The sequence below is a fragment of the Zingiber officinale genome, chromosome 1B (assembly GCF_018446385.1).
Source record: "Zingiber officinale cultivar Zhangliang chromosome 1B, Zo_v1.1, whole genome shotgun sequence".
In the NCBI taxonomy this organism is placed as follows: domain Eukaryota; kingdom Viridiplantae; phylum Streptophyta; class Magnoliopsida; order Zingiberales; family Zingiberaceae; genus Zingiber; species Zingiber officinale.
Window position 1 is genome coordinate 157,934,473 of NC_055986.1, and position 27,982 is coordinate 157,962,454.

Consider the following 27,982-nt stretch of genomic DNA (forward strand, 5'->3'; position numbering starts at 1 on the left):
ATGAAAATGCGAAAGAACTATGGGACAAGCTCATCGAATTGCACAAGGGAACCAGCGATGCGAAGGTAACCAAAAGAGACCTCTACTTGAATAAGTTATTTAATATAAAAATGGAGGAAGGAGAATTTGCAAGTCAACTCCACGCGAGGATAAAAGACATCCTCAACGGGGTCCACACCATCGGTCACCAAATGAAGAACCGCGACTTGATAAGGTACGCCCTAAACGCATTCCCTCGAAATGCACTATGGGCATCCATCGTGGATGCTTACAAGATTTCAAAGAATCTTTCTAAATTAAAACTTGACGAGTTATTTTGTGAACTTGAACTCCATGAGTAGACTAACTCAAAACAGGCCGAGAAAGGTATTGCTCTTTTTGTAGGTTCCTCAAAGGAAAAGTCAAGAACCAAATTTGAACCTGAAGGTGAGTCTGACCAAGACTCAGAAAATGAAGAATACTTGGTGAACTTGATAAGAAAAATGTTCACCAGGAGAAAGAAGAACTTCAACAGAAATGACCTGCAGAAGATCAACTCCACCACCGACCCTAACAACAAAAATGTGACCTGCTTCGGATGCAACAAAAAGGGTCACTACAAGAACGAGTGTCCGAAGCTGAAGAACGACAAATCCAAGACAACCAAGAAGAAAGCACTCAAGGCAACGTGGGACGAATCATCTTCAGATGAATCAGATGTCGAAGATCAAAAGCACCGAAGTTACCTCCCGCTGATGGCCCACGAATCAGAATCGGAGGATAAATCGGAAGACAGGTCCAAACCTGAATCAAGCCATGAGTCCGTATACGTTTCCAAAGGTTCCGATGAGGTATCCCTTAATTTAAGCAAAAAAATTTTTTTAAAATTATTGCATGCTTAAACAAAAAAATTAACCGAAACTGAAAATCAAAATAAAATGCTCCTTAAGGAAAATCAACACCTCAAGGAACAAATCGAAAATTCTAATCCAAATCAAGTTATAAAACTTGAAGAGGAAAACTCAACATTAAAAATTGAAATTAACAAAGTTAAAGGACTATTAGAAAATTTTACAACTAGATCCAAAATTTGGATCTAATCCTTAAAAATCAAAAGGTTGTATACAATAAATCTGAGCTTGGATACAAGCCAAGTTCAATAAATAAATCATTTATATCACTAGTAACTCAAAATAAAACACAAACTAAAGATTGGGTTCCAAAAGTGTGTCTAACCACACAAGTAGGAATTAACCAATATTATATACCCAAAAAAATTATTATGTAAAATCAAATAATCCAAAACCTAAAACTAAATCAACTAAACCAAAGTCAACCCATAAAAATAACTACAAGACCAACACAAACCCAAACTATCATCAAGTCTATTATAATTACAAAAGTAATCGGCATAAACCCAAAATAAAAACTTAAGAAATCCAGATCAATAATTCAGGGGGAGACTCCAAATTAGTTGGCACCTCCAAAAATAACCTACCCGACATGGTAATTAGGATTAGCTTAAAAAGGGATAAAAAGTTTAACTTGACCTATGGTACTGGTGAAATTTTTTATGATAGTAGGTTAAGGAAACTCTGTCTATGAATGTCTAGGAAGATATAACTTCGACCTGGTGTATTTGACTTAGTGGAACTAACTGAAGCTACCCCTTACAGATCCTAACTAGTTAGACTAAGGTTTTGTACTAAGTTCAGTGGATGAGACTATTGAAAAACCTCGAAGGCATGACTACTCTAATGATATCCAAGTGACTCACCATAACCCAGAACTTTATCCAAAGAATGTTTGTTTGTTGAGCTCAAAGCTAAACCTGAACCTAACAAAAAGTTAAACCAAACCCTAAAATTGAACTTAACTCATCTCACAAAAATTATAGAATTCCCTGATTGAAAACATATATCGGGTGAGATGACTAAGAAATTAAATTAAACTAAATTAAATTAAAATTAAACTAAATTAAATTAAACTAAAATTAAATTAAAATGAAATTAAAATTAAACTAAATTAAATTAAAATTAAACTAAATTAAATTAAAATTAAACTAAAATTAAATTAAAATTAAACTAAACTAAATTAAATTAAAATTAAGCTAAAATTAAATTAAAATTAAACTAAATTAAATTAAAATTAAATTAAAATTAAACTAAATTAAACTAAATTAAATTAAAATTAAACTGAATTAAATTAAAATTAAACTAAATTAAATTAAAATTAAACTAAATTAAAATTAAACTAAAATTAAATTAAAATTAAACTAAATCAAATTAAAATTAAATTTTTTAAAAAAATTAAACTTAAAAATTAAATTATAAACTTAAAAAATTTAATTAAACTTAAACTTAAAAATTAAATTTGAACTTAAAAATTTAATTAAACGTAAACTTAAAAATTAAACTTAAACCTAAAAAATTAAATTAAACTTAAACTTAAAAATTAAATTATAGACTTAAAAAAAAAATTAAATTAAACTTAACCTAAATTTTTAAAAAAAAAATTAAACTTAAAAATTAAATTAAAAAAAAAGTAAACTAAACAAAACTTAAACCTAAAAAAAATAATAATATTCAAATTAAGTTAAAATTAACTTAAAACTTAACTAACTTAAACATTCAAATCAAATTTAAAATTCAAATTAACTTAAAATTTAACATAAACTTAAATTAAAAATTAATTATATATATATATATCAGAAACCAGGGTCGGGCACCCTTGGTATTCAATTTCGTGCGCCTAGAACGTGCTCCGGGCGCCTCGCCCCGCTACCCTGCTCCTGGTGAGTGAAATCGAGCCCTAGTGAGTGAAGCTAGGTAGTGGAAGTCCTGTTGAGTGAAACCAAGCAATGGAAGTCCTAGTGAGTCAAGATGGGCAACCCTAGGGGGAGGTAGCTCTAGGTTATATGTGACTGACTGGTTTTCGATCGACAGCGCGGTCGATCAGACCAGTAAATTATTAATAATGCTAACATTATTTTTTCTTTACCATATCTATTGTACTAACTCAGTGTTACAGGTAAGTTTTAGTAGATCAACTTGGTCAGATATTAAGCAAGGCTAGAGAAAGTCCAAATAAGTCTGAAGGATCAGATGTTTGGCAGGTAAGTGGAGGTAAGCCACTAGAGGAGAGTGACTCAGTGAGGGCGTGTTCCCGGTTGAGGGAACAATAGCCTCCGATCTAATTTAGGTCCATTTGGAAAATCTAAGTTGAGACCTTGACTAGATCCTGGTCTCGAGAAGACAAGATCTAATTACTACTACTATTTTATTGTATTGTACTAACTTTATTTTGTAGGATAAACATATTTTGATCGCCTGATTAACTCTTTTTTATAGGAAAGAAGAGGCTGAAAAAGAGTATCCGGGCGCCTAGAAGGGGCTCGGGTGCCTGGACTGTGAGCGCTCGGAGTTGATCCGGGCGCTCGGACAAGATTCATCCAAACGGGTGGTTGGCCAAGCACCCGAGCGGTTCGGGCAGTCTGGGCGATCCGAGCGCCCGGTGTTGGTCCAGGTGCTCGGATTAGAAAATCCATCTAGAAGCGGAGTTAGAGCACGACAACTAGTCGAACCCACGTCAATTGTCCAGCGCCCGGAGGGGGTCCGGGCGCTTGAAGGTGGATAAACTTCACACACAGTCCAGGCGCCCGGGAGGGGATCGAGGCACCCTGATGGCACTATAAAAGTAGCTTTCGATCAGCAGGTTCAATACAACATTTACTACGACTTTCATATTCGTACGCTACTCCGAAAAGGCTTCGACGACACCGAAAGGTTGCTCTGAAGTTTGAAGAATGAAGACCTCTTCAAATTTCCTTTCTGTTTATCGGTAACATTTACATTACAGCTGTTGTACTTAACTTTGTAAATCCATTTTGAATTGATAGTGGCTGCCCATCGAAAGTACTCTCATGTGCGTGCCTTGGAGTAGGAGTCATCGAAGGCTCGAACTAAGTAAAACTACTTGTGTTAATATGTGCTTTTATTCTCTCTCTTTTTTACTACGTGATTTATTTTAAATCATGATTTTCTATTAACAATTTTCATCCACCCACCCACCCTATAGCGTATTTATGGTCCTGTATTGCAACCCAACAACTTCCAATACTTTTGTACACAAGATTAGTTCTATTCATACTATATTGAAGAAGTGACAAAAAAAAAATGATGATCTTGATGTGCATTCAATGGGAATTAAAATGAAAAAGAAATTTGAAAATTGATAAGTATTGGAGAGATTATGAGAAGATGAATAACTTGCTTCATATTGTAGTAGTGATTGATCAAAACATAAATTGTATTCCATGGAATTTATGTTGTTTGAATTGTATGAAAATAAAAAGGGTGCAAGTGTAGGAAAGATAATAAAGGAGACTTTTTTTTTTGCTTTATACAAGATTTATAAGAAGAAAATGGTATCTCAAGAAATAATACCTCAAGAGAACAAATACTTGCATTGGAACAATACTTCTGACTTGGTTAAATTACCAAAGGCCAAGAATGCTTTGAAGGACAAATTGGTTTTCAGTTTGAAGTCAGAGGAGAATAGTTTACTACCAAGATACCAGGCAAGATTGGTTATGAAGGGATTTAGTCAAACAAAAGGTGTTGATTTTAATGAGATTTTCTCACCTGTTGTGAAGATGAGTTCAATTAGAGTTGTTTTAAAATTAGCCATCAGTCTAGACTTGAAGGTGGAACAACTTGATGTCAAGATAGCTTTTCTCTATGATGATTTGGAGAATAAAATTTATATGGAGCAACCCAAGACTTTAAAGTCAAAGGGAAAGAATATGCAGTCTAAGAAAGAGTTTATATAGCCTTAAGTAAGCACCAAGGCAGTGATACGGAAAGGTCGATGCTTTTATGGAAGTGAATGTGCAAAGGAAGTATACAAAGTTCGATGCTTTTATGGAAGTGAATAGGTATAATAAGAGACATCTTCTGATAATTGTGTTTTTGTTAAGAAATTCTCTGATAGTGATTTTGTATTTCTTTTGTTATTTGTCAATGATATGTTAATTGTTAGCCATGATGCTGTTAAAGTTGAGAAATTTAAGAGAGAGCTTAGTATATCCTTTGCCATGAAGAATTTAAACAGATTCTGATATGAAAATTATTCGTGACAAGAAGAAGAACAAGCTATGATTATCTCATGAAAAATACATAGAAAAGGTTCTTGAGAGATTCAACATGAGCAATGTCAAACCTATCGTCTCTCCACTTGTAGGACAATTTAAGCTTAGCTCCAAACAAAATCCTACAAATGAGAAAGAGAAATAAAAGATGGAGAATGTGTCTTAGGGTGGCAAAAAGTAAATATGCTCGTCCCAGTGTCCCCGTCAATCTGTTCCAGGGTCAACACGGAGGAGATACGGAGAATATGTCTTATACATCCACAATTGATAATTTGATGTATATTATGATATGTACAAGGCTAAATATCGCTTAGGCAGTTGGTGTTGTTAGTTTATTTCTTTCTAATCCAGGAAAATACCACTAGGTAGCAGTATCTAAGAGGTACTTCCAAAGTGTGTTTGTGCTTTGGAAATAGTAAGTCGGTGTTGGATGACTTTATAGATGCAGATAAGGCAAGTGACTTGGACTCAAGAAAGTTAACATTGGAGTACTTGATTACTTTTGCAAGGGGAGCAGTTTGATGACAATCTAAACTACATAAACGTGTTGCTTAATTTGTCAACTACATAGGCTGAGTATATTGTACTTACGGGAGCTTGTAAAAAGTCTTATGGATGAAGAAGTTCCTACATAAGTTGGGTCATGAGTAGCTATTATATTGTGACAGCCAAAGTGCAATTCATCTTGGCAAGAATTCTACTCTCCACTGATGGTCAAAGCATATTGATGTGAGATATCACTGGATTAGAGATGTGTTAGAGAAAAAAATGTTAATAATGTGAATGAAAAAGAGGTGGAAATGAAGGAGACTCCATTATAAATGAGAGTTTAGTTTCACATTAGAAGTTTTGTGGCTATGAGATTGGTTTATAAAGTTGTGAACATATACATGGGGAGCAGGGCCGGCCCTGACTTTTTGGGGCCCATGGGCGAAAAGAGAAAATGGACCCTATAGGAAAAAAAATTTTATACTAACGCACAATTTGAATATGGTTTAATGGAAAATTTTGAAAATTAATATATTTCATTTAAAATATGATAAACTTCATACAAAATATATTTCTTAAGATTCTTTAAAAAGTACAACACCATATAACATATGTTTTCTAAGTTTCTCCAAAAAGTGTAATACCTACAAATACAAAAAAAAAATAAGTATGAAATAATCATTGAAAAATTCTATAGCTTCTAGCATTTTGAGAAGCAAAATTATCAATAAGTTTTCAAAATCAAATTATTTTAACACCTCATTTTCGATACATAAAATTATGAAGTCATTTATATTCAAATCATTATCATCATCTTCTCTCACTTCTTCCTGCTCATTTGTTGCATGATTATGATCATCATTTTCTCTCAATTCTTCTCACTCATTGATTGCATTATCATTTAGTTCTTCTTGATTACTTGATTGCTGCTCATTTGTTGTATGATTATTTAGTTTTTCTTGACTTTTTTCTTGTAATTCATCAATTGAATCTTCAATTGAAGAGCTAGTTTTAAAAAACTTACAAAGAACATTTTTGTAAGTTTTAATAATCTGTTCCATTTTTCTTCTTTTATTTCTTTTCTAACTTCAAGATTGATATTTCTTTGAAAGTATGTTTGTACTACAAATTTCAAGTGTAAAGATAAAATACACAGAATCAGTAATAAAGCTAACAATGAAACAAATACAAGCAGTGAAAATAATAGTTGAAGAACAATATAGCTTGGTTTATTCTTGAAGCAATAGATATAATTTATTCTATGATGATTAAAATTGCGAAGATTTATTTTAACTCTTTTAAATTTGTAAGAAAAATCATAAAATATTGGCTTCAATACAATATAAAAATCACAATAAGAAAAAATATAGATAAATAAGTAATTGTAAGTTTATAGATTGATGAATGATGATATTGATGAAACTAAAATTTCAATAGGAGATTATAATTTTCTGATTTAATTAGAAGAAATTCAAAGGAGAAGAAAGGACAAAATTAGCATTCAAGATTCATACTTTATTTTTCAGGGTCTTATAACTTCTGTAAACAAATTAACAAACAATAAAATCTTGGAAAGAGAAAAAATGATCGTTTACCTTCCTTTTTTTTCTTTCTTTTATTTCTTAGATTTTTTATTAAATTTTAATAGAAAATATATTTTTTGAACATTTATTAAAATAATTCAACAATATATATTTGGATCTTTATTAAAATAATCCAATAATTTTTTTAGATTTTCATTAAAACAATCTAATTATATGTAATATAAATTATATATGCATATCAAATTTGGGGTCCCAAAAAAATCAGGGGCCCTTGGCCGTCGCCCCCGGTGACATGCCTCAGGGCCGGCCCTGATGGGGAGAGACACTCTCTATAGGTGTGCAAATCTAGGGTCCATATTCTATTGAACTAAGGTGATCCATATATAAGCACGATCTACGCACATCGAATATCAGACCAGTAGGAACAAAATTTTCCCAAACGAATCAATGCATTAAAGTTAGATCTGAAACGATCGGGCGTTAATGGCGCATTTGTAACTAGCTGGGTGAAACATCCAACCATTGATGGTTGGTGACTGATGTTTGCAAGTCGGACGGAGAAAGACAGTAAATGACCTTTAGTTAGACATTTAATGTAGTTTACTACTGCAAAGGATCTGAGCTCCTATATAAAGAGGGTGCGACCACATTTAGATAGCAGAATCAATAGCACCTTCCACTTCGTTCCCCCTTATTCTCTCTCTGATGTGCACTTCACTCGATAGTTCTTCCTATGAAATTGTTCAAGTACCATTCGTGTTTCTCATTATATTTTGTTTATCAACAATCGACTGTTTTTGCATGAGAAGTAAACTATTATTAGTATACCACTTAATTCCTAAATTTATTATATGTGATAAATATTTATTGTCCATAACTCATCAGTCGATTATCAAATTTGTTGTGTTCTTATTTGTGACAAGATCATTACATAACTCTTAAAATATCTTAAAATTGTGTCAATTTTAAAACTCACAATTCTATATTTAGGAATCTCATAATTATTTCAAATCAGGATCATTACACTCCTGAAAGTCTCTTGAGTATAACCCTATCCTCAAACATAGATTTCACAATCTACATTGAGAGATGTTGGTTTTTGAAATTTTCACAACCTCAAGATAATTTGAGACAAGCTCATTAAATGATCTATGTTTGTCATATTTATTCATCAACGCTTAAATAGTTCTTAGGACTCTCCTGATTTAGACCATCTCAATATTTTAAAATTTAAATATTATAGAATTATCAGGAGACTCTATCCAACTTAGTCATGATAAATAAGTATAACAAACTTAAGGCTCTTTAATGAGCTTGTCCTAAATTATCTTTAGGCGTGAAGATTTTAAAATTCAAATTTCTCAATATAGATTATGAAGTATAGGAATGCACGTATGATTATATTCAAAAGGTTTTTAGGAGTGTAATGATTTTAATTTAAAGTAATTTTAAGCATTGATGAGCTTATATATCTTAGAAACATTTCAAATCAAATTTATTACTCCTTACGTAAGGGTAAGCATGTCCTCGAATATAGATTTGGTTAGTTTTTAAAATTAATATAATTTTAAAATATTTTGGGAGTTGTATATCTCATATAAAATTTAAAAATGGGCTCATGAATTATGAACACTATTTATATTATTATATGAGATTTTGAGATTAAAATTTATATGTCGGAGCATACCTCTTCTCATACTTTGTCATTTATACTAACAATTAATAGTTATTTATAGTTTATCTCTTTTATATTAATCTAAGAACATATTGACGGGTATTAGGTTAATTGAACCATCTATTACCACGTAAATCGTGTTGATCATAAATTTAATATAATGAATTTAAAAATCGATTAATGCATTAGTAATCATGGAATCGACGGCTGATGAATATGATTTGTCGATTGTTAATAAAAAAATATTTATTTTGATAAATATAAAAGTGAGGTGTTTTTGGATATTACACAAACCTAACCCAACTCAGGATTTGCAGCCCGAGGGCTTTCACTTCTCTTTCTTATTCACCTGTCAGTCTTCTCCTTTCAACTGTCAGGGAATGGCAAGTGGGACAAGCAAAGAGGTCAAGGAAGGAACATGAATAAAGACTAGAAAAAATAGCGAAAAACAGGCATTGCCATGTGAAGTCACTGTTGCTTTACTCCTTTACTGAAACATCATAGGCTAGCAATAAATGCCCAACCTTCTCTTCCGCCATCTCAAGTTTCCCCTGCTTTGGTAGCTCTTCACAAGGCAACCTACCCAGCTTGGTTTTGCAGAGAGTTGAAGTTTAGAATAGCCTCACGAGACGGACATATTTCACGCACCAGGACAAAGATGGGAACCAGCCATGTGCCATTTGGTGTTCTAGGAGAGGGATATATAAAGGGAGGTGGAGTTGCTGAAGCAATCAGAAGCCAGTTCGAACCCTTGCATCCAATTGAAAAGCCATCTTAGTAGTGCTTATAGAGTGCCACAGCAGAGAGGGATGGTAGCGGTGAGAATGGGAAAAGAAGAGCACTTCGAGGTTCTAAAGGTCAAGGTAACTTTTGCTTTCCTTCTCCTTGGCTCTGTTTTGTTTCCTCTTCATTTGTGTTTTTTCAGTTAGAACAGGCGAATAAATTCTACTGACTCATGCAGACGCATATCCTGAAGGTGAACATCCATTGTCACGGATGCAAGCTCAAAGTTAAGAAGCTTCTTCATAGAATCCAAGGTTCTCTTTTTTTCTCCCTTTAATTTTGGAGCGTTTACTGAATTCTTCCTGTCGATGATGCTATAAATAGTCGCACATTCCTTGATGCAACTTTTGTAGATGATTCCTTTCTGTATATATACGACAGGAGTCTTCTCAGTAGATATAGATTTGGAGAACCAGAAAGTGACGGTCCAAGCAAACGTGGACTCTTCCACTCTGATCAAGAAGCTGATAAGAGCAGGGAAGCACGCCGAGCTCTGGCCTCAGAAATCCAGCAACCAGAGCAACAACAAGAGGCAAAACAGTCAGACTGCTGCTCCGGCAAAGGACAACAATAAGAAGAACAAAGAACAATGGAAGGAGGAGAGCAACCTCAAGCCCTCCAAAGTCCTCCACAGGCAGCTTCCTTTATACAGCTCTGACGACAAAGACTATGACAGCAACGATGAAGACTCTGAGGATTTAGAAGATGGCCTACATTTGCTCCACAAAATCCAGCAAAACAACTTAATTCGGCAGCGGAATAACTCAACATCTGGTGCAAATAAGGCAGGAAATAAAAATGCAAGCAATGAGAGTAGAAACAAGGCGGGTGGAAATGAAAATCCAGATTTAAATGCAAACATTGCAGCCTTGCAAAAGATGATGATTGATAATGCTAATGGATTCCAAGCAAATGCTTACCATGGGGGTGTGCAAAGGCAGGGGCCGATGATGGTGAACTACCAAGGGCAAGCTCATCATCCCTCAGCCATGATGAGGGGCCACAACATGATGCAGCCTCAGATGATGATGAGAGGCCACAACATGCAGCAGCCTCAGATGATGTATCTGAGGTCGCCTCAGGTTTCACCTTACAGTGGCTACTACAGCTGCTTCCCCGCTCAATATAATCATCAAAATTATCTGCCTTGCGATGACTATGTTACTCATCTGTTCTGTGATGAGAACCCTGGAGGTTGCGTTATCATGTAGAAGACAGAGCTTAATTAAAGCGCAGACCCTCAATATTTAGCCACAGATCTCAAGTTTCTCTCCTTATCCTTATATTTTTGTTTATAATTCCCCGCCAAAAAGACGCATGTAACCTTTGTTTTGTTTTGTTTTTTTTCTGATTTTTTTTTTAATTTTTTTTTTCGGAACTATATAAGTATGATGAGAGTTAATTTTTTTTTTCTGATTTTTTTTAATTTTTAATTAATTTTATTTTAAAATTTTTTTATTCATAGTTATATATTTTAATTATTTTTTTAAATTTCATTTTTTAAATTAATTTTATTTTTAATTTTTTTCATTCATACTTATATATTTTAAATTTTTTATTTAGTTTATATATTTTAAAATTTTTATTTAGTTTAAATTTTTAATCAATTTTATTTATTATTTTTTATTAATATTTATATATATTTTTAATTTTATTTAGTTTTATTTTTTAATTAATTTTGTTTATTATTTTTTCATTAATACTTATATTTTTTTAAATTTTTTAAATTTTTATTTAGTTTTATTTTTAATTAATTTTATTTATTATTTTTTAAATTTTTAAATATTTATTTAATTTTATTTCTTTAATCAATTATGTTTATAATTTTTTTATCAAATTTTTTAATTTTTTTTATTTTATATAATTTTTAAATTACTCCTTCCTTTAAATTATATTCCTAATTTGACACTTAAATTATCCGCATCCAACTATTAACACATATCATAATCTTCTCTCCCTTTAAATCATCCCTCCCTCCAACCATTGACATATAACACATGTCAGAATCTCTCACCCTCTTTAAATTACCCATCATCCAACCATTGACACCTGTCAAAACACTCCCTCCATTTAAATTCGTCATTCTTCAACCATTGACACCTGTCAAAACACCTCCTCCTTTTCAATGCTTGACATATGTCAGAACCTCCCCTCCCTTTAAATTACCCCACTTCTAACCCTTGACACATGTCAAAATCTTTTATCCCTTTAAATGACCCCCCTTCCAACCCTTGACACATGTCAAAATCTCTCATAACTTTAAATGGTCCCCCTTTCAACACTTGACATATGTTAAAATCTCTCATCCCTTTAAATTACCCCCACTTCCAACTCTTGACACATGTCAGAACTTCTCATTTTCTTTAAATTACCCATTATTCAATCCTTGACACATGTCAAAACCTCCCCTCCCTTTAAATTACCCACCCTTCAACTCTTGACACATGTCAGAACCTCCACTCCCCTTAAATTACCCACCCTTCAACTCTTGACACATGTCAGAACCTCCACTTCCCTTAAATTACCCACCCTTAAACTCTTGACACATGTCAGAACCTCCCCTCCCCTTAAATTACCCACCCTTCAACTTTTGACACGTGTCAAAACATCTCCCTTTAAATCCTCCTCTCACACTTCATTTTTAGTCACTCTTCATTCACACCTCCCTTCACTGATATCTCCCTCTCAGCTTCTCCTTCGCTCTTCCTGAAAATATGGATGACTATTTGGGCTTATTTTCAGATAGTTGGTCAATTGAGAATGATGTTCCTAGTCAAGATATCTCCAACAACAATCGCGATTATACAATCGAATTTACCACAGATCAGGTTAGTTATTATCATTGTTTTATGTATATTCATTATTTATTTTATAAGTAGAGAAATTATATTAAGATTGATAATGTCATACTTATGCATCTTTGTTATATTTTTTTTATATAGATATTTAAAAGTAGAGAAGATATGATAAATTGGGTAAAGACAGTTGGTTTGAAGAATGGTATTGTAGTGATTATTAAAAATTCTGCTAATTTAAAAGGTGACAAGCTACCAAAGTGCCATCTTATGTGTGAAAGAGGTGGAAAGTATAAACCGCCACGATATCTAGTTGATGGGCAATCCTTAAAAAGAAATACTGTGACTAAAAAATGTGAATGCCCATTTGAGCTGCGAGGTATACCAATACCTCCAGATGGTGTGATGTGGGGTTTAAGGGTTGTTTGTGGTTTTCATAATCATCAATTAGCAGAATATATTGATGGACATGAGTACCCGAGTAGGTTAAAACCAAAAGAAAAAGAATTTGTGCTTGACATGGCCAACAGCACCACACCTCGTGAAATTCTTAGTATTTTGAAGGAAAGAGACCCATCAAACACTACGGGGATCAAAAGCATTTATAATGCTATTTTCACAAATAAATCCGCTAAACGGGGTGGCCTAAATTCTATTCAGTATGTCTTGGACCAATTAATCAAGAAAGAATACCTCCATAAATACCGTACAAATCCAGACACCAACGAAATCACAGATATTATTTGGGTTCATCCAAAAAGTCTAGAGTTGTCTGTCAACTTTTCATCTGTGTTGATCATTGATGTCACATACAAGACCAATGAGTATCGGATACCACTATTGGAGGTTGTGGGTATCACATCCACAATGCGAACTTACTCACTTATGTTTGCATATCTTAGTAATGAGAAGACAGAGCAACTGACATGGGCATTAGGTACCTTAAAGAAGTGGATGGTTGAAAAGAAGGCATCGTTGCCATTGGTATTTGTTTCAGATCGGGATTTGTCGCTTATTAATGCAATTGAAACATGTTTTCCTAATGCACGTCACATCCTTTGTATTTGGCACATAAACCAGTGCGTAATGAAGAAATGTGCCCCTATGCTCGGTCTGGAGTGGCAACATTTTTATGCATCATGACACTCACTCATTAATTCATCGACACAATGGTCTTATCAGCATAAGTGGGATGTCATGCGTAATGAGTATCAACGATTCGAGGGTGCTCTAAATTATCTTTAGAATACATGATTACACCCTTACAAAGAGCGGTTTGTTTCAGCATGGGTTGATACATGTATGCACCTCGGGAGCAATTCAAATCAAATGTATAGTCATTTAATAGTTTTATTATTTAAATTTTGTTCATTATTGTAGTATTTCAATTCTTTTCAGTATTTAAACACAATGCATTTTTTTTATTACAGGACAGAATCTGCACATGCGAGATTGAAGTTATATTTGGGAGATACCATGTCATCCCTACAGACATCTTTTGAAAAAATACATAAGATGTTGAGAATTCAGTTCGGGGATATTAAGAAGTCGTTCGAAAAATCTCTGAACATTCCGCGCCATCAACATTTACATGATGACATTTTCAGTCAAATAAGGTGTCGGATTTCATTAGAGGCAATGGAGTTGATTTCTGGTCAGTTAAAATGTATTGAGGAAGCATCTCACCAGCTATCCGGCAGATGCAACTGTTCTATCAAAATTGTATACGGATTGCCATGTGAGCATGATCTTGCACATTACCATTATTTTTCCATTCCAATTCCGCTTCAGAGTATCAACGCTCATTGGAGGAGATTGTCGATGCACGCACATCAGTTTAATGACGAGGGAGCAGAACCTAACAGGACATCCCACGTTGTTGAGATATTAGATGGGATGGATCCATATATGCGAGAGCATATGATAAACAAGTTTCTTGATATGATTGATCCATCTCAAAGTGCATTGCGAGCTCCTTCATACAACACAGAACATAGAGGTCGACCTATGGGTAGAGATGAGCAAAGTGGACGCCGCATATCTTCTTTCGGAGAAGCATCCACTTCAGGATCTAGGGTTTCTCAACCGATTGCAACATCTCAAGGGAGAGGAAGACGTGGAAGAGGGTCAAAGGTTCTCAATACTCAAACGACCCATGATCACTCTCCAGTTCCACCCATCCGTGATACTTATATTGAGAAATTACTTGTGCCTCTGCAGCGTTATATTTCTCACACTGTTGATGTTCAACCTGATGGTCATTGTGGATTCAGGGCAATAGCTGCACTAATTGGGTATGGTGAAGAAGGTTGGGTTCAAGTACGATTTGAGCTTATAGAAGAGATTCAACAAAATAAGGATCTATATGATCAACTTTATCCAGATCCAAATTTGGTAACCAATCTATTATTCTCATTGAATTATTTCGAGCAGTGGGCACCAGAAATATATTGGATGGACGCTATGCCTTTGGGAATTGTCATCGCATCAAGGTACAATCTTGTACTTCATACATTTGGTGAGAATATTGGGAGTTATTTTACTCACTTGCCATTAAGAACTCCTCCAGTTCCAAACCAAGAGCGTCGAGAAATAGCTATTGCTCATATTGGCAATCACTTCGTACAAGTTTTCTTATATCCTCATTATCCTGTACCACCCATTCCAACTTGGTGGTGGCAACATTCATCGTATGAAGCTAAAGGATGGGTCACTCGTTACAGGACACGCGCTCATTTGTGGTACGAAATAATAGGTGCACCACCACCAAATGCATCGGGAGCAGAATTTGGAGGCAATATTGATTAAGATTTCTATTTTTATATGTTTTTATGTTTTTTTTGTATTATTACATGTACTCTTCATTTGGAAAAAATATATTTGTTCCTAAGTTATGAATGTGTTCATTATTAATTAGTAGTATTTTTTTTAGTTTTAAATATAAACTAAAAATAAATAAAAGATTATAAACATATAAAAAAATTATTGAAAAAAATAAAACTAAAAAAAATTTGATAAAGAAATTGATTAAAAAAATTAATAAAAAATTAAAATTTAAAAAAATCAATTGAAAAAATATAAGTATTATGAAAAAAATAATAAATTAAATTAATTAAAAAATAAAAATAAATAAAATTTATATAAAATTGAAAAATAAAGTATTGATAAAAAATAATAAATTAAATTAATTAAAAAAGTAAAATTAAATAAAATTAAAAATATAATTGTATGAGAGTTATTTTTAAATAAAATTAATTAAAAAATTAAAATAAAATCAGAATTAAATGAAATTAAAAATAAAAATAAAAAAACAAAAAGGGGAGGTGGAGGGGTACATGCGACTTTTGGCTGGGAGAGAGAGGGGAGGTTTTTATTTTGCTAATAAAAGGATCAGTATAACAGATCTTATTTATTTGTTATATATTTGCTAACATTGGACCACCTTTGGGCTCGTATTGTGCTCAGGCCGGTGCGTGAACTCGAAATCGACATGCACGAATGCCCTCTCCACCTCAGGGAGCTGCTCCAACTTCATCTGCAGCGTCTCACCAATATCGTGTGCCTGGCTCAGCGCCATATTCGCAGGCAACACAATGTCAACTTCAACAAAGTAGTTGGAGCCAAACTTGTACGCCCTCACTGTGTCGATGTGTTGGATTTCTTCATGGTGATTCCAGATGAGATAAGTCAGCTTCGTCAAGTATTCTGGGGTTGCTGATTTACCAACCAACAAGTCCACATTCTCCAGCACCGTCTTAGCCCATGTCCCGATCGTGTACACAGCAATCTGTTAGATATGTTCATGTGAATGTGGAATCCTTCGAAAAAAAAATTGATAGATAGTTTGTCCAACTTACCAATATAGCACCAACAGCATCCATCCACCAGTAGAATCGAATAGCGAGCAGCGAAGAAATTAAACCGATGGAATTGGTGAGGACATCAAAGAGATGGTCTTGGGCATAAGCCCTCACAATCTTATCTTGGAAGCTGCGGCAATAGAGCAGGAGGATGAACTTGACAACAGCCACCGAGGCCATGCTGCCGATCATCCATATCTCCTTCTTGGTATCAAAAGTTGGATGCTCCTGCCATTCATTGATAGTCGATTTGCATAAGGAATTCAAAGAGTCAGCATTTAGTATGATATCTGACAATACCTTACTAATCAACTGACGACCGGACTCTATTAATATTTGAAAACCAAGAGTACCCATGATAGAGGCAAACACAATAATGCCCTGAAATAGGACAAAATTTAAGCAGGTTAAATTACGCAAACTCCATGGAAATAAAACACATTCGATGAGTTATGGACTATCAGAGAAGTTATTTGTTGCAATAAAGATTATGTCTTAACAGTTTTGAGACATTAGAAAGGTCAGGATCACTTACCACAGGCTGCATTCTGTTCTTGCCAATAGGATAGCTATATTGATTAGGTTTCTTCATGGCATATGTAGTAAACCAAAGGATGAGTCCTGAAAGAAGGTCCAAAAGAGAGTCTAGAGTAGAAGCTATTACTGCCATGGATCTGCTTTCGACAGATGCGACCACTTTCGATACGAAGAGTAGTAAGTTGACTATGTTTGAGATACTGATTGCAAGACGTTCACTCTTTGCTAGTCTTTTCATCTCGTCCTATTAAGATAAAGGAAATGCCATAAAATGTAGTGTAAATATTATATTAGGAAGGTTTGTGTGTTGCATCAATCAACAGACCTCTGAAGGTGCTTCTGCTCGGTAGCCTGACTCTGAAATGTTCTCCATCTCATTAAATCCCTCCAGAAGCTTGCCTTGGCACTCATAGTACTTTGAGATTTTGCATTGTTTTCCTACAAATGAAATGGAAAAAAAAAACAGACAACAATTTTAGACATGCTAGACCATCTTAGATCTATTGAGCCAAAAAAGGAACTATATATAGGAGGAAAGAATACATTTAGTTAGTGTTGATTACTTGAAGGTGAATTATGATTAATTAATCTTCCTTTTAGATTTTATCAACCTACATGGTTGAATGTTACTTTCAACTTTCTATGTAGTTTCTATAGTAGTATAGTTCCTTGATTCTTTTCCACTTGAATTTTTTTAGAGGTCCCGTAATATTTTGTTTTTGTTTTTCTCATAAATCCCCTATTCATTTCAAACTCACTGAAATTTATTTTGTACTTCTGAGGTTCCATCCTTGTCTCCGGAAATTTGAATGGAAGAGGGGAAAATCTCCTAAGTGCATGGGAGTTTAGTCTCGAAATCAGACTGTCTATCAACACGTGTGCAGGATTAATATCTCTTTTATTAATAAAATTTCATTTTCTAGTAAATCCGACAAATTTTCCTTATTTTTGGTGTTCTTTCTTCTTGAATTTCTCCTCCAATATCCCCTCTTGTTAGTCCATAGGATACTTGTTATCCTGCTTGGCATCACTCATGACTATCTATATAGTGCACTCCACTCAACAACTCTATTAGGGTACATGCTCAATTTGTTATGAACACGAAGAACCTTTGTTTGTTTGCATACGTGGTTGTGTCATTACATAATGGGAAACAGACATCTGGTGTGACATCGAAGCATCACCACTGTCAGAGGAGACGAATTTATCTTAAAAAAAACTATGTCAAATGTCGAACCAATTGGGGTACAATTTGCAAATGAATTAACCTACAAAGGGTGAGCTCCTATATAAGGAGACTGATGACTATAAGCAGAATAGGTGTGCACGACTTTCTGCAATGCACTTCGCTCGACAACTTTACCCATGATAGCATTCGGGTACATACACAGTTCACCACCACCAACCTTTGTTTGGCTACATATGTGGTTGTGTCATTATATTATGGGAAACAGACTTTCGACATGGCCTCCAAGCACTGTCACTCTCTACCCGCGATAGCATTCAGGTACATGCTACGTCTTACGTGACCTCTAAGCATTGTTACTCTCTACTCGCGATAGCATTCAGGTACATGCTACGTCCGATGTGACCTCTAAACACTATCACTCTTTACCCACGACAGCATTCAAGTACATGCTATATCCGACGTGACCTCTAAGCATCATCACTCTTTACCTGCAATAGCATTCATGTACATGATCAATTCACCAAGAACAACCTTTGCTGGGTTGCAAACATGGTTGTGTCATTACATCATGGGAAACAGATGTCCAACCTAATCTCTAAGCATTGTCACTGCTAGAGGAGAAGAATTTGTTTTAAGGAAATTACGTCAAATGCATGCTTCAACATCCCCTTTCCCCGATTAGGCCACCCATTCAGACTCGACCGACGCAACGGCTTAGTACGAATAACCTGTGCTTGGTTGCATATGTAGTTGTATCATTATATCATGGGAAACAAGCATCTGGCCCGACCTCAAAGTACTGACACTACCGGAGGAGACAGATTTGTTTTAAGGAAACTACATCAAATGTAGGCCTCGGTGTCTCCTTTTCTTGACCGAGAGACCCATTCGAACTCAGCCGACGCAATGACTCAGTGCACTCAGAAGTTCGGACACTCGGCGTCTCGACTCAATACTCGATCTCAGGATGTACTCGGGCTGCTCGGACCTCATGACACAACGCTCGGGCAACCATTTTCGCACTCAAGAACATAAGTTGGACAATCCAACAATCGACCTAACCAACCAAGGCTGACAGTTTGAAATTATTAGCTCAAGTCATCTCGACAGATAAATCTAATTTCGATTATAATTTTAATTTAGACTATTTCCTTGTATATCAAGGAGTGGCTTTGAAAGTAAGTCTCAAGGTTACTTCCATAATCTTCACCATGGTGTCAAGGCTAGCAGTTGAATCGGATGTGAATCAACTAGAAGAATGATTCTTTTGCTATGATCATCTTTACGGGACGATGTGTTGGGCTTTATGTCAATCTTCTAATTAATCAATGAAGCAGGCCCCACAGGTCATCCGAGTTGGTATGTGGTGGGATGCTTACCACATGAGGTCGCGGGGGCGAAACTCAGGGTAGTCGGGACGTAAATCTCCGGTCCCTGTGCAACTCACCCCACCTGCCACATTCTCGCTCAGGATGCTGTGATTTACCTCCCTTGTGATGGCCTTAGGTCGGGTGCGGCGGGGGCGCTGGGGACGAGCGATTTTAACCTTTTTTTGCCACATAATTAATCAATGAAGCAACTTCTAGCAATGTGCTTAATTCCTACCTTTCCTAATTTGGAAAAGAAAAAGTGAAAAGAGATCACAAGGAACACAATAAGGAAAATGGAGATAGAGAAATACAGAGAGTACGTAGACATCTTATGCTATAAAGAATCGATTTTATTGATTATTTTGATAAGGCTAAATAGAACTATATATATAAAGTGATTAAATGAGTATACCATATACAATTTCTTAGTTAAGTAAAATGTCACTAGTGAATATTTATCAGAAATATGATGCCGAATTTGATTACGCCCCTACATACTCAATGGGAGGTGTTGAACATTAAGTAGGTATGATTAGTTGATTTTAGTGAGAATATCCACAATCTAATCCGACCAAGTGTACATGTTTCTAAACAAGAGAAAAAAAAAAAAAATCAATTTTCACATATTTCATATGGACATGAAAGATTAAATTAGTGACAAGAAAGATTTTTTGTATAAATTTTGAATGCATTGGTAGTCGATTTCAAAGAGAATAAAATTGAAATTCAAAATATATATAGCTAGTTGAAATAATTCCAAAATATAAGATATCTCTTCAGGGTATAAAAAAATGATATTTAATTTGATTTATTTGTATATTTATTGTTATTAATAAGGACAACTGAAACATATTACAATTTAGAAAATCTTTCCCTTTCATTATATCTAGTAGCTAGATAGCTCCTTTTCTGCTGTTCTCTTTCATTAGGAAAGATTAAACCGATCAAAAGAAAAAGAAAAAAAAATGGAATAAAGTAAAGCAAAAGTTTTTACCGAATTAGAAACTGCAGCAAGAAAAGTGAAACCAAGAGGCGAACTCTTCCGATACAATGAATCAGGAACAAATTAAAACCTGAATTAAGGCAAAGTGATTTTTTTTTTACCGATTCTTCTTTTTTTTAAAAAAAAAAAAATCCCCTGCTTTTAAATAGAGCATAGAGCAAGTGTTCTTTTTAAGATTTCGTAGATTCCTACAAGTTAAACTAGACATCAACTGTCCATAAATCAAAATCAGTATATAAATTAAAAGAACAGAAAAAGATTAATCAACACAAACAAACCCTTGCTTCTTGCAAAGATTCGAGAAATCAAACGAGGCTTTTTGGACAGCTGCGGCGGCGAAAACCCAGTCATGTTGATCCTCCAGTTCGCCGTCGACGTCGCCGCCTCGCCTGGCTGCGACAACAGCTCATTATCCATGCCCGCCGTCCAGCAACCGGACCTCAGAAAGACGAAAAAGGAAAGACTAAAAAAAGAAAGAGAGAGAGAGAGAGGAACGATCAGGATCTGATTCGAAAACGAGCAAAAAAAAACTGCTGGCGGAGACCGTGGTTTCGACTCGTAAAGTGAGATGCTGAGTACGAATGAGTCTTCGCCTTACTAAATCGACCAATCCATCCGATATAATTTCCGCAATTGCCACGTCTTATACCAGAATCATGCAGATTGATGCAGTACATTAAGGAAAGTTGGCACGTATTCATGGAGCTAGAGCGTGAGTGCTTTGCTAGTGCTCTCTGTTCACGGGAGTGAAATCAACTTCAAACAGTCGTCGTCTATTACAAGACCCAAAACAATCAAAGAGAAAGAAACACAGCTAGGCACTGAGATCAATTATGAAGGGGGTCGGGAGAACTCGGCGCTCGTCGCTTGTTCTCCACAAAAACACCGGCGCCGGAAGCAGAGGCGAATACAGAAGTACTGTGCGGCGCGTCGGGCCTTCTCTCAGCTGTAACAGTGACAGTCGCCGTCGTCGTCGTCGTCTTCTCCAGTGCTGATCTCGAGCATGATATTTTTGAACAATAGCAGATGCAGCAAAAACTGAAGAAGAAGAAGAAGAAGAGGGCATGCAGCAGCAGTAGGGTCATCAAGGCACGCCTTCTTCCACTTCTCATTTTGTGATCAGATACACCGATCATAAGTCATTCAACCTCCGATCGAAGTGATGAGTTACGCGATAGATTTATGAGGTAGGAGCAAGGAAGTCACTGCAATCAATAGAGAGCTCCTTTGACTCGCAGATGTGGCAGTCACTAGGCGTGGTGTCCAATATACGACGCTGCCCGCGGAAGACGGGGGCGTCCTTTGTCCCTTAGTTACATTCATTTTAATGTGCATTGGCTGTGGAACACGATACATCATTTTGATGTGAAGTGATCTTTCCTGTTCTTTGTCAGGGACTGCTAGTGATCATGTAAGAGAATCTTGTTAATGAGTTTATTGTTGATCCCGATCGATTAAATGAAAAGTCTAGTAGAGTCTGTAAATATAGTTCACTTTTTAACGCAATATATAGTGTTTGGACTTATATGCGCTGGAGCATTAGGCATGCATCGCAGAGGATGAAAGCAAAAGAGACAATAAAGTGAGAGACGACGTGAGAGATTGATACCTGATGGATTGTATAGTTCCTGTCCTCTCCTCTCCTCTCCTCTCCTCTCCTCTCGAAGAAAGTCTGAATTCCTACTCTGTCATGCATTTATATTTTTTTTTCAAAAAATAAATTAATTATCTAATTTAAAATTTATTTAGTAGTTAAAGTTAGCATTGCTGATTAGTTATTCCAAACTAGCTATATGCCTATTATCTATAGATAATGATGTAATATTATTTTGACAAATTGTCTAGCATTTCTTTTAATATATATTCTATAAGAGTTCAGTTTTTCTCTCTCTCTCTCACAGAAGTTTGGCTTATGTTATATAACCTATTGTGAGTTTTCTCAAATCCTAATCTCTAAGTTTTTTTTTCTCCTTTCTAATCAGATATCATTTTTTTCTCCACATATTCTTGATTTTTCTTTATTCTAGTCTGATTCTATACTTAAAAATAGATTTAAAAAAAAGGCTATATCTTTAAAAATTAAAAAAAAAAACAAATAATTTTTTTTTAAAAAAAAATCTACTTTGATCTATTATTATGTAGACAAACTAATGCACTATTAAAGTGGTAAACTATACCATACCACATCTGCTTCACCTTTGAACTTATTGGTCTTTATTGTCCTTTGAGATTCAACTCAAATTCTATTAGTGGTTTACATGCACGGTTGAAAAAGATGTCAAATCTATTTCAGTACTATTGGATATGTTGGTCTTTGATGTCTAGAATCGACTCAAGTTTTGTATATATCCTTAAAGCAATAAACTGCTACTCAAATCTATCTTAGAGTAAGTGCTCTTGTCAATGATAAGAGACCTTAAGTAGAGATCATTGAGTTAACTCAGAAGTCAGTTGAGTTAACTAAGAAGTGGCTTGTACACTCTCTATTTGAAAATATAATATTCTGTTTGAGCTTTAATTGATTGGACTTAAATTTTAATTAATTCAACACTACAAAAAATAAAGGATTTCGGGACAAAATTGGGGACGAATTTTGAAAAAAAATTCGTTGCAAAAATTTTTGCGACAAAATTTGGGACGAAAATTTTTTCGTCCCAAAATGGTTGATGCCAACTTTTGGAACGAATTATGGATTGTTGCAAATTTGGGGACGAATTTGGCGACGAAAAAAATTTTCGTCCCCAAATTCGTTGCAAAAAAGTATAGAAATTTGCAACGAAAACTGTTTTTGTTGCAAACCTAGGAACAAATTTAGGGACGAATTTACATAAATTATCCGCCAAAATTGTCTTGATTTTTGCAACAAATTTGGGGACGAATTCGGTGACAAATTATATTTTGTTGCCAAGTTTGTCCCTAATATTGCAACGAATTTGGGGACAAATTCGGTGACAAAATTATTTTTGTTGCCATCTTTGTTCCTAATTTTGCAACGAATAATAAATTTGTTGCAAAACTGGCAACGAATTTCGCAACAAAAACTTGCCAAGTTCATTGCACACCAGATAAATTTTCGTCCCAGAATTCGTCCCAAATTCTGGGATGAAATTTGGGACGAAATTTGTGGACTCGTCCCAAAATCTGGGACGAATTTTGGGACGAATCCACAATTCGTCCCAGATTCTGGGACGAAATTTGGGACGAATTTTGTGGATTCGTCCCAAAATTCGTCCCAAAATCTGGAACGAATTCTGGGACGAAAATAATTTTGTCCCAAATTACGATAGAATTGGGACAAATAATTTTCGTTGCCAAATTCGTCCCTATTTCAAATAATTTTTTTCCAGCTTCAATCTCTTTCTGCAATACAATCCAAATACATACAAACCAAATTCAAATAACAAATAATATGCATTCAACACATCCTAATTTAACATTCAACACATACAAATTTAACATTCAACACATCGATCAACTCATAATTCAAGAAGTATAAAGTTTGCAACAAAGTTTACAATATCCATCTTGTTCAAGCTACTAGAAAATATGATACAAAGTTCAACAACCCAATGTTTTATAAATCCATCATCCAACCAACAACACTAAGAATACATATAGTCATCTTCATGAGCCACAAAATCTTTGATCCCCATCAAATCTCTTTTGCCTACATAACAACAAACAAATAAACTAGATCATGTCTAACAAGAAAGATTGTAAATATTATACGATATGACCATGTAAAAAGAATAATTGGAAACAAAACATAAATATGAAATTCCTTAAACATTCTAATAAAAGCCCTAAATATAATAAAAGTCATATTTACCAACGATATGAATCATCTATGTCATAACAACGGTAAAGAAAATTATAAGAATTATTTTGAAGCTAAGTACATGTATCGTAACTACGATACAACCTAATATAATTGACACATCATATAGAGAAAAAGAGAGAGATATTGTGAAGTATGATATTAGGGTTTAAATTTTCTCACTTAGTTAACTTTATTTTTCATTTTAATTTGCTGAATTTATAGGTTTGTCTTTGGTTGATATTTAATGTAAACTAAAGGATGTTTAAAATAATTGTTCATTTCATTGTGTTAACTAGTTGACAATTTCATATGAATAACTTTAGCACATTTTTAACAACTCTTTACAAAATATTAAGGTAGGAGGATGCATCGTTATCTAGTAAAGAATTTTAGAATAGTGTAATGTAATTCTAGATGAAATATAAAACTTTTATGTATCTATATAGTTTTGAAACTATACATAGATCAAATTCAGAACTTTTATGCATCATTATCATTGAAGACAAAACAAGAAAGAGTAATTTATCAAAAAGAATGAACACAATTAAACAACTATTTAAAGTTAATTTTAACATAATTATTTAAAGTTAACTTTATATAATTAAACAACTATAACATAATTATTTAAAGCTAACTTTATATATAGATCAGTCAATGCATATTAAAGAACTTAGGAATACCGAAAAGAGGTGAACAGCTGTCTTCAACTACACTGAGATCAGACCAACTTGAGACCTGCACAAACAACATTATCAAATCAGGAAAAAAATAAAGTCAGAGTATTAGAGACTTCATTCATATTGCCTAATTATGCTTTAATTTTGTTACTGGTACACAACTAAGAATCATATAGATTAGTCTACGTCAAAGATAAGTCATCTCATACATTGACAGTGGAACAGTGCAAGAAGACAACAGACTTAACCTACAAATGGCAGAGTTGAAAAGTTAAAAAACCATTGATTAATGTGTAAAGCAGTAAACATAAGAAAAAAAAATCATCATACATTATTAAAATTATCAAAAATCATCACCGCCATCATCGTTATCATCGTAGGCATCATCATCGTCATCATTGGGAGGATTCTGACATTGAGCGGAGCTCAACTGAAGGTGTTGCATAATAAATTCTTGTTGTCGGCGCATTTCTCTAATATCTTTCTCCAAATTAGCCCGTTCTAGGTCTCTTTGCACCCTTTCTTGGTCTCTTTGCGAAATTATTTCCTTCAGATGACTAACCTCATCAGTCAAGGTATTTACTTGGGTCGTAAGTGCTGATGTGGAGGAAGAAGTTCCAACTAATCTTTGGGTTCTACTCAAGGAATCCATCCCCAATATCCTTCCCCCTTTTGGTCCTCCACTGGCCTCTAACCATAAACTCAAATTATTGCCAACAGACTCCTCAGACCCCTGACTATCGATGCCAGCTTGTGAGCATGTTTGAGCTAGCTCGAGTTGATCATATTTTTCCTGTTTTGTAAAACACATACGATATTGATTAGATATAATAGAAACACATATAATATTAAGACAATAATGGTAGGTAAATAATTAAATTTAAACCATATATTAAGGTAAAATAAAAATTAATTCCAACCTTGACTGCTTTTGCTCTCGCCCCACTCCATGTGTTATCTTTTTTTTTAAAAGTGAGAGTGAAAGCATCAATGAAAGAAGGCTCCTTCCCTGTCTCCTTGGTCTAAAAAAACATTATTTCAAATAACGAAATAATTTGATATATATTAAAAATTTGTGAAAGAGTGAAACTATTACCATTCTCCGTCTATGCTCATCTATGTTAATGGAGCCTCCCGCATATATAACACTTGAGTCACTAGAATTGTGAGATTGATTCATTCTATTCAGGTCACTCCTTTGTTTACTTTCCTCCGTTGCCCAAAATAGAGTGATCCTCTCCCAATTTTCTTCAGTGATGAAGTTTGGTTTTTTCCGCCGACTCTTTGCGTGACTTAATACATGTCTAATGTGATCGCCACATTTCTTTTTAAATATTCTTCGTATCTCCATTTCGTCATTCGGGTCCCAATTATTTAAGCGCTGAAATAGAAATTTATTTTATTATATAATCACTGTAAAATTAAAGTAAAGTTAAGAAAATTTACTTTGAACTCGCTCCACCAAAGTTGTTTTGTGGCTGGTGGAGTGCTTGAATATGTCAAAGAATCTCCTCCCCAATGGTTGTTCACGATCCTATTTATTTCTCGAACAACTTGTACCGAATTTTCAAAGCTGTATTAAATTACAAAATAATGATATTATATAATTAAGATAGATCTAACAAATAAAATATTTTATAGTACTTACGAATCACCGATGGGGACTAAAGGGGCTCTATCATTCCTAAACTCAGCAAATGAGTTTCTTGCTGAGTCAGGAGGATCTGAGTGGACAGGTAACTGTTCTGGGTAAGGTACTTGTGGCGACGAATATGAAACCGGTGCAGAAGGTACATGAGAAGGGCCCGGCTGATGAAGGGGTGGCATAGGTACACTGGCAGGGGAATATGATGCCGGTGGAGAAGACACATGGGATGGGCCTGCTTGAGTAGGGGGTGGATTAGGTTCACTGGCAGGTGATGGATGTGTCTGGTCCTGTGGTCGCCGTCTACGTCCACCACGTCGAAATATATGCTGGAAATTTCAACAATTTAATAAAGTTAATTACAGATCTAATACATAACAAAGGATAATTAAAAACTTACCATTTTTATGTAAAGATTATGGAAAAGGATGGAGGGGAAATTTATGAAATGTGACCTCTGATGACCTATAGGAATAAATACAATGTGTTAACAGATAAAGTAAATCAAATTATAAAAGAGACAGTATATACAATAAAATATGGGAAATTTCTTTAAATAAGCTAACAAAACTTACCCATCATCAAAAATCAAAGTCATCATTGTCATTATCATCCTCATCCTCCTCTTCCTCTTCCTCCTCCTCTTCCTCTTCCTCTTCCTCTTCCTCCTCCTCCTCCTCCTCCTCCTCCTCATCATCATCATCATCATCATCATCAATTTCACTTCTATCTACGTTGATTACTACACCGTTGGGATCTCGTAAAGTTGGAATAATATATTCCTCAGTCTGAAAGGTGTTTGAAACTTCCTCTTGTTGATATGCAATGTTTTCCCAACGTGCCTCAATTTTTTTTCGTGCTTTAGTTTTACAAACAGCCCACCAATCAATCTTATCGCGTTTCAAACTCGGATATGAAGAATAGAATACTTGAATTGTTTGTTGTGCCAACACAAATGGTTCATATCTCTTATAAAATCTCTTATGATTTATTTCAACTAAATTATAATGTGGATGCACTTTCATCCCTCTAACAGGGTCAAACCAGCGACACATAAATAATATAACTTGCATTTGTGGTCCTGGGTGTTCTACTTCTATAATTTCATCCAACAAACCATAAAAATCATTACTTGGACCTCCTTCATTGGATGACGATACGCACACCCCACTATTCATGGTATTCTTGCCCATTCCATAGTCTTGAGTATGAAAATTATATCCATTTATGAAATATGCTGGCCAAGTGCGTACGCATGAATTTGGACCCCATGATAGATGGATTAGCCATTCTTGTTCAAGGTGAGATTGATTAGCTTGAACCTAAGGTCAAAACACAAATTGTTAAAAGTATGCATATGTATCACACAAATATAGATTTTTTACTTACATATGATTTGAACCATACAGCAAATTCTTCTTCACAAAATCGATCGAACTCTTGTGGCGATAATAAAGAATATAAGTT

At 34.6% G+C, this 27,982-nt stretch overlaps 2 protein-coding genes and 1 long non-coding RNA gene across 3 annotated transcripts; 1 reads left to right on the forward strand and 2 right to left on the reverse strand.

Moving 5' to 3' along the window:
• Positions 1-9,339: 9,339 nt before the first annotated feature.
• On the forward strand, positions 9,340-10,925 carry LOC122013920 (heavy metal-associated isoprenylated plant protein 37-like). Its single transcript, XM_042570160.1, has 3 exons — positions 9,340-9,699; positions 9,798-9,873; positions 10,001-10,925. Exons 1-3 carry the CDS (start codon positions 9,646-9,648, stop codon positions 10,828-10,830), a joined length of 960 nt encoding a protein of 319 aa, XP_042426094.1. The 5' UTR covers positions 9,340-9,645; the 3' UTR covers positions 10,831-10,925.
• Positions 10,926-15,763: 4,838 nt separating this feature from the next.
• Positions 15,764-20,861, reverse strand: LOC121986128 (metal tolerance protein 7-like). Its single transcript, XM_042539949.1, has 6 exons — positions 20,652-20,861; positions 17,137-17,249; positions 16,810-17,055; positions 16,575-16,655; positions 16,272-16,502; positions 15,764-16,201 (listed from the first exon to the last, which is right to left on the reverse strand). The coding sequence occupies exons 1-6, from the start codon at positions 20,788-20,790 to the stop codon at positions 15,842-15,844; spliced, it is 1,170 nt and encodes a 389-aa protein (XP_042395883.1). The 5' UTR covers positions 20,791-20,861; the 3' UTR covers positions 15,764-15,841.
• Positions 20,862-26,202: 5,341 nt separating this feature from the next.
• On the reverse strand, positions 26,203-26,576 carry LOC122014011. Its single transcript, XR_006120605.1, has 3 exons — positions 26,519-26,576; positions 26,317-26,443; positions 26,203-26,251 (listed from the first exon to the last, which is right to left on the reverse strand). It is a non-coding gene; the product is annotated as an uncharacterized LOC122014011 (long non-coding RNA).
• Positions 26,577-27,982: the final 1,406 nt, after the last annotated feature.